The 7,893-nt window shown below is 44.6% G+C and overlaps 1 protein-coding gene across 17 annotated transcripts in view; it reads left to right on the plus strand.

Moving 5' to 3' along the window:
- MTSS1 (MTSS I-BAR domain containing 1) overlaps window positions 1–7,059 on the plus strand; it is a 126,798-nt gene extending 119,739 nt beyond the window's left edge. For 7 of the 17 annotated variants that reach the window (XM_021542325.3, XM_031504087.2, XM_031504096.2 and 4 more), the window contains 4 exons: window positions 36–230; window positions 2,324–2,488; window positions 2,820–2,982; window positions 4,122–7,059. In XM_021542325.3, coding sequence (XP_021398000.1) covers window positions 36–230; window positions 2,324–2,488; window positions 2,820–2,982; window positions 4,122–4,807 — 1,209 coding nt within the window. In that variant the 3' untranslated portion in view covers window positions 4,808–7,059. The remainder of the gene's footprint in view (window positions 1–35; window positions 231–2,323; window positions 2,489–2,819; window positions 2,983–4,121) is intronic. The other 10 variants (XM_031504086.2, XM_031504089.2, XM_031504085.2 and 7 more) reach the window with 4 other exon arrangements.
- Window positions 7,060–7,893: the final 834 nt, after the last annotated feature.

Consider the following 7,893-nt stretch of genomic DNA (forward strand, 5'->3'; position numbering starts at 1 on the left):
TCTGTTTTTGTTTTTTTTATTTGTTTCATTTCCAGTTGTCTAATGGGTTTTATCACTGTAGTTTATCAAGTGACCCATCCGTAGCTTCAGTTGGTGCAGGTCCTTTCCCTCATTTCCCGCCTGTCTCCCGCGCGTGGACTCGGGCTCCCTCAGCCCTCCTTCCAGACTACGTTCATTATTACACCATTGGGCCAGGCATGTTACCATCATCTAAGATCCCTAGCTGGAAGGTTTGTGTTCCTTTTGTTGTGGCAGTCCTCACCTCCTCATACCAACAGCATGCACACGGCAGTTGTTGCTCCCTTTCGGGCCATGTAATTCCTGGTTGATTTGCTCTGTTTGGTATCACTCTGAATGGGCACTGCATGGTGAAAATCGGACCTAAAATCTGGTTGTGGGTATTTCTGAATGACCTTGTGTGTTCTGGTACCAACTGAAACATACCAAAGCTGACAAAATCTAGAAAGGAATAATTTGGCTCTGAAACATTGGTGAAAACACTCTGGGCTCTATTGATGAGGAAAAGAGCTTATTTAGCACTGCCAAAGTGCTCACTTGGGTAGGGAAGGGCATCCAGTTGTTTCAGTGGGACCATACACTGGACAGCCTGATGTTCTCCCTGTGGCTGGGCCCGTGGCACAGTCTCCTGGATCCAGCTGGAGTGGTTTAAGAAGGTGCTCAGCACCAGGTAAATCCAGGTGGTGACTGAAGCCTTACTGCCACAGACTGGATGTGCTCATCCAGCTCATTTTGCTCTCTTGGGGAGACCACCAAAAGAGTGCAGTAACTTCTCTTAGTTGCTCCAGCTGGATCTGCAAGGATCTTACTTGGCATCAAAACATGTCTGCTCTGCTAGAGCCTTAAAGTTCATCCCTGCCAGGTGGTTTCCCTGGGAGACTCTGCCCTAGAGCAAAGGGAAAAGGTCTCTTGTCTGTTGCTCTGGATCCTCAGCAAGGCTGATGTGCAGTCAGCAGTAGCTGTGCAGATTTTAAATGCCTGTGGATGGTTATATAATACTGCATATGCACCACGGGACCCGTGTATATATATCTAAATTGAGATAACTTATTACAGATGCCCCTACACTCTCTCCAGCAGCTGGAAACTGTTGGGATACATACAGGGTGGCCACAGTGATCCTGAGGCTTCAGGGTCTTTTATTGTGTCTCTGCAGAAGATTGTTGTGAAAATATTTCAAAATATTTTCAAAATATTCAACATATTAAAAATATTTTACAAAAAAATTGTTGTGAAAATATTTCACAACAAAACAAAGCAGAGACACAGCTGTCAAGGCAAAGCAGAGTTTCACGTGAGTTAACAAAACAAATACCTGTCTGTCCAAGGGGGTCTGTCAGTTCAGTAGCCTTGCACTTCTCATTTCTTGGACTGAGACACCTCAAGAAGCCCACAGTGTGGTCTTGGTCCATCATTAAATGTCCATCAGAAGGCTGTGGGAGGCTGCCCAGCAGGCAGCTGGGAGGATGTGGGGCCCATTCTCATGCACTAGTTGTTCCTTTCATTTTTAAAGCAGCCTTTGTCTCAATGAAGGAAAACGTTTAGGATTGGGATTGCCCGGGCAGCAGCTGGTGTTGGGGGAGCTGCTGCTTAGCACTGGTTCTGCATTCCAGCACAGAGCCTGGATCAGTCAAGCTCTTTGTGTGCAGCGTGTGGGTTCTGGACACCCTCAGGACTTTGCTTAATAGAGCCCTGAGTGAATACAGCCCTCATGTCCTGAGGAATTTCTGTTTCAAATGTAGCACCAGTAATTCAGAGTGAGGTTAGTCTTTCTCTAGTATGGCTATCATTGTAAACTAGATTTCAGTTAGTAAGTAAACTGAGAGATAACTCACAGTAACTTGCTCCACTGATGTGTATGAAAAATCTGTTCAAGCCTAATTTTTCAGAACTGAAGACATCTGTAACAGCATGTAATAGTAGAATGTGTGTACATCTGGAACAGTTACATTACTGATTGGACATTTACCTGTATCTTCTGCTTTGTGACAGCTTGAAATTCTGAAAATGTAGGCTTTGACACCATGGAATTTCATTTAGATAAAACTATAGTATCAAAATGTTAAATACCTTCATAGTAGAACATTTAGGTAGAATGGGAAATTTACATTCCTTTTAATAAAGGAAACGGGTTTAATAAATGAAGATCTTTAATACCACAAAAGTTATGTCTCACCTTATTCAGAAAGGCATATCCAGTTTGATACACAATCTGTTGCATTAAAATTGCCCTTTTGCGTAGTCTTGCCTGTAATTAAAGCGCAGTTCCTGATGAAGGCTGTCCCTAACGAGCTGGTTTCCTTAGGACTGGGCCAAGCCGGGCCCGTACGATCAGCCCATGGTGAACACATTGCAGCGTCGCAAAGAGAAGCGCGAGCCAGAACTCAATGGAGCAGCTCAGAGCGGAGCCCCTGCGCCCCCCGAGGAGGCCCAGAGACCTCGGAGCATGACGGTGTCAGCTGCCACAAGGGTGACGCTCTCATTCCAGATATTTCAGTTTGGTGCAAAGGAAATGGCCGTGCTGGCTCCTGCCAGTACTGGGGATGCACTTCATGTTGTGTTTATCTGGGAAGTGGTGCTGGTGTGGTCAGTGGGAATCATGCAGGCAGGAGGGAATGCACCGTTGGGTACTGACTTTCACAGTGTACTCCAAAGAAGCATCTGTTCTATGCCCAAGCAAAAGGCTGGGCTCAATCCTGTTGGATTATAATGGTGACAAGCTTTGATGGGGAGGAGAGAAAAGTGGGTGAAGCTGACTGACCCTTGCAGGTGTAACGAGTCTCTCTCCTGTGTGTAAGCAGCAGGGTGAGGAGATGGAGGCCTGCGAGGAGCTGGCACTCGCTCTGTCCAGAGGGCTGCAGCTGGACACCCAGAGGAGCAGTCGGGATTCCTTGCAGTGCTCCAGTGGCTACAGCACCCAGACAACAACTCCATGCTGTTCAGAGGACACGATCCCATCTCAAGGTACCCATTCAGGAGATGTTCCTTTTTAGAGCATTCCCACCCTGGCCATCACACACTCACCCCATGGTGCCAAGGAGCAGCTATTGCTTCCTGGCGTTGTAGTCAGCTGGGGAGGAAGGCTGGCATTGCTGTTAGGACGATTTTTCCAGCTTGGAATGCAGCCTGGATTTATTAACTACATAGAAACCCACACTGTTGCATAGTGTACTTAACAATTGTATTTGTGCGCTACTTCAGTGAGTTCCAGCCTAAGGATGCTGCCATTTTGAAGAGGATCCTGGAATTATAAATGACACTGGTATTGCATCCAATACTTCTTGTGTGCTTTCTGAGCTATTGTCTTAGCAAATACACACTTACGAGCTTTGGCATCTTCCATCAGCACTCTCAGTCTGCTTTTGGTTTTCCTTGCTGACCTTTTATTTTTCTGCCTAAGCAGAAATGTTGTAATTGGAAAAAGAATCCATTGGAGACCTTAACTTAGGCATAGCTAGGAAGCTGCAGTAAGGTGGTGGGGTTTATACCCTGTTTCAGAACCAACAGCAAGAGAGAGACCAAGCTTGGTGCTTGCAGTTCAAGCCTTGTTTCCTCAGCCGGGGTGATTGCACTGTGCAGTCACAGAAAGCATCAGGGCTTGTGGAGGGCCAAGCTTGGCTCAGCACTTGCATGGAGAGGAAGGAACCTCTCCATGCAGTTATTAAAGTACAATTATTAAAGCTGAGGCTGACTTTTCAGAGCTGACAGCTGGCATTTACTTTGTTTGCAAAATAAACAGATTTGCTGCTGAAATCACTGGTACACAGTCCCCTGAACCCACTTACCTAATCTAAATTACATTTTTCAAGTATTTCTGTCTACAAGTGGTGGCACGTGGCTTGGAGGTTTTGGTATCTTCATGTTGGTGACAAATTTGGAGCTCGTTCTCTTTCACAAGAGCCATGGGGCCCCTGCAGCTGTAGGATTGGTCTGATGTGATGCCTTCAGGCATCCAAATCTCGGTCACAAAACCATGGACCTTCTTCCTTCTAAAGGTGGAAACTCCCTTCAGGCTTTTTTGGTTATCTATCTGTACTTCAGACTTTCTGACGTGAGCCAGCTGTCTGCTCCAGCTTGATCCTAACTCTGTCTTTTGGCATCAGTTTCAGATTATGATTATTTCTCTGTGAGTGGTGACCAGGAGGCAGAACAACAGGAGTTTGACAAATCTTCCACCATCCCAAGAAACAGTGACATTAGCCAGTCCTATCGCAGAATGTTTCAAACCAAGCGTCCTGCTTCCACCGCAGGTCTGCCAACCACGCTGGGACCGGTCATCGCCACCCCCGGCGTCGCCACCATCCGACGGACGCCTTCCACCAAGCCTTCGGTCCGGCGCGGGACCATCGGCGGAGGCCCCATCCCCATCAAGACGCCGGTGATTCCCGTCAAAACGCCGACTGTCCCCGATATCCCGGGGGGGCTGCCCGGTGCCCTCGCTGGGACAGAAGAGTGCCCCGAGCAAAGCCTGGAGTCTCCGGCAGCGGGAGACGGTGGGCCAGCTGTGGCCAGCCTGCCCTCGTGGAGCGGGCAAGCAGCTGTCAACCCTCCGGCGTCGGGCCAGAAGCCGGGCGCTGCTGAGGAGCAGAGGCAGGCGGTGCCCGAGGGCGAGGAGGGCGAGCGGGATGCGGTTGGCAGCCTGGCGCCCGCCGGGCAGGCGGAGCCGGAGCCCGGCGAGCTGAGCCCCGGCGACGTCCCGCAGGGGGAGGATATGCTCAACGCCATTCGGCGCGGCGTCAAGCTGAAGAAGACGACCACGAATGATCGCTCAGCACCTCGTATTTCCTAGGAGTGGAGAAGCTGCCAGACTACTGAATGCCGAGAAGGAACTGTGAGAAAACTAATTTGTCTCTATCCATTCCAATCTGTAGTCAATGATTTTTTTAAGATACTCGGTAACAGACAGTCTGAAAGTACTCTAAAAGAGCAAACAAACGAAAGAGTGTAGTAAGACATAATCTTCAGTGGTGTTTTAATTTGTAAATATCAATGATTTTGTTTCTGCATTTTTTTGATCTAAGTTACACTTTTAATTTTTTCTGAAGGTGCCAAATCCCATTTACCTTTTTTATAACTCTCTTTGTAAAGTTTTAAATCATAGAAGAAAAAAAAAACTGTCAAGTAGTTAACTTCAGCAAAGGGATTTAATGAAAATTTGGCTTTTTTGCAAGCTTTTGTAGAGCGCCTTGTAATAGTGAGGTTAAAAAATAGAACAATGGGACTTACTACAGTTTAAGTCAAGCTATATGGAACGTATCCTCATTTAAGTATTTTAAAAAAATTTGAAAAGCAGGAAAAAAAATTGACAAAGCAATATATAATGCAAGGAAGAAACCTGCAGTTGGTAGAGTTATTGGGGGGTAGTGGGGGAGGGAGATGCCATCAAAATAGCAGATGCTGTTGCACAAAAGTAGCCTAGTAGGATGATTTACTAGTAGCTTCATGGTAAATGCATCAGAATAAGCCATATTGGATTGCAGTGTTTTGTTTCTGTAGGGTGTTTTAAAAACTGGGTTTTTCCACATTTCTTTTTTGACTGCACAGCAGCAATTCTCAGTCACATGCATGCAGCCATAACTGTGTAGGCTTGGTTCTTCCACCTTCATGTTTTGTTCCACTCATCCTTCCGCTGAATACAAACAAGGAAAACAGGCTTAAGGCAGTTATAAATGTGAAAACATGTCTAAAATGCAAGCAGGGAGTTCTTAGAAGTTATCAAAATGCCTTTTTCTGACTGTGCCCAGCAGGCTGGGCACCTTAGAAAGCCCAACTATTTTGAGAAAACACTTAAAAATTTGACAGGTGAAACCAGCTTGTGATCTAATAAACTGCAAATGTTTCTTTCCAATACAGGGGCTTGTTTTTCTTAACTTCTTTTAAATGGCAGTTGATTGGCTTTTCTTAAATACTGAAAAGAAAGGGTTGAGGGGGGTTGGGGGGTGGGGGGTGATACTGGCTTTTTGATAATACTGGGAGTCTGACCACTATAATCTCTTTTTTTGTACTTTTAAGTAATGTTTTTTGGAACGCTGTTGATAGAATAATTAAGAGTTGGATTTTTTCCTTAAAATAAAAGTAAGTTATTGCTGCAATACCCATCTCCTAAAGCTGACAGAAATTTGCAGACCCCTTGGCATGACATGTGTTCCAGTCAAGACAATCCAGAAGGATGCTGTCTGCCCACCACAGGAGACCTATGTGTGGAAAGACACCAGACTTGTGCATAGAGGATTGTTTAAAAATGCACCAAATAACACACGTAAGGGGCTGGTTTCCACCACACTGCAGATTTCTGTTGGCTCTAGACTTGCCTACATGACCTCTTATGCTTTAATACATAACTGCATTGGATGTGAAACTTCTAGTAACTGTGTAGTCACTGTGTTCTATATGACAGTTTACACTGCTGTGCTTGCTAAACTTTTTTTTTGTTATGGCTTAAAAGCAAAAAGAAAAAAAAAAAGCATGATTCTTAGAAGATACTAAACCTTCCTTTCTTTGAAAAACAAGCTCCTTATTACAGAATATAATAAAAAGTAGTGCCTGTGGTGTAGCCCACCAATCTTGATACAGTAGCTGATGCATTGTGCAAATGAGGCTTTGAGATGGTTTTTGCATAAACAAAAACTGTTAGGAGATAATAGTTAAAAGTGTTATTTAAACCTTTGAAATAAATGGATGTAACTGTACCCAAGTACAGCTTTTCACTTGTTTAGTTCTTAAACGTTAGTATAATCAGTAAAATTTAATATAAAATGTTGCCAAATTCAATGTAGAAAGAATGTGACAAAACACTTTGGATAGTTCTATTGTTTGTGTTTTTGCATATTGTAAAAGCAGTGTCACAGCTGAAAAATAAATTGTTTCTAATGGTAAATTATTGTGGTTTAGTTGCTAGTTTGTACTGAGAGTTGACCTCTCCCTGTGCAGTTTTTTGTTCTAAACTGGTATAAATAATTGCTGTAAGTGTGTCTCCCTTCTACATTGTAATGATTGCTTAAGCCTACATTATAAATAAAGAACTGTTGAAAAACTCCCGTATTTTGTTTCTTAAAGACTTTTTGCTTCCAGAGCATTGGATATCAGTGGTGGCCTTCAAGATCATGCACGCTCCATCTGCATGTAATACAATCAAGCGAGAATTAAAACCAAGTAAATAACATTGCTTATAGCTTTGTTTTACTGATGGGCACCAGCAGGGTAGCAGTGGAGCAGAAGTGCAGTGCTAATGATGGAAATTCCCATTAAACTGTAACAGTTGACATTTCCATGCAACTGTTTTTACCTGGCAAGGAAGCACAGATGACTTTGCATTTTTGTGCATCCATTGAAGGCAGAACGAGGAGGATGTTGCTCCCTCTTGGAGCTGCCACACAATAGCCTGGTTTCTTTGCCACTGCAGTGATTTCATTTTAATCAAAAGGTATAAATTTGTTACTGCACTGGGCTTATGAGGTCAGGTTTGGGTAGCAGGGGGCTACAGGAGTGGCTTCTGTGAGAAGCTGCCAGAAGCTTCCCCCATCTGAAAGAGCCAATGCCAGCCAGCTCCAGCATGGACCCACCACTGGCCATGGCTGAACCAAACAGTGACGGTGGTAACACCTGTGGGATAAAAGATTTAAGAAGGAGAAAAAAAGTCGCTGTGGTACAGCAATAGCAGGTGGGGAGAAGAGTGAGAGTATGTGAGGGAAACAGCCCTGCATTAAGCCAGGTCTGTAAGGAAGTCAGATTAGGCAACCTAAATCTCCTAGCCCTGAAAACAGGAAAACACTTGAAGGCCAAATTTTCCTGAGCTTTTGCTCAGTGGCTGTATTACATCTGTTCTCTCACAGGACAGTTAGGGAAAAGTGTTAGCAGAATTTCCCCTGTCTTATA

The sequence above is a fragment of the Lonchura striata genome, chromosome 1, assembly GCF_046129695.1.
Source record: "Lonchura striata isolate bLonStr1 chromosome 1, bLonStr1.mat, whole genome shotgun sequence".
Classification (NCBI taxonomy): Eukaryota; Metazoa; Chordata; class Aves; order Passeriformes; family Estrildidae; genus Lonchura; species Lonchura striata.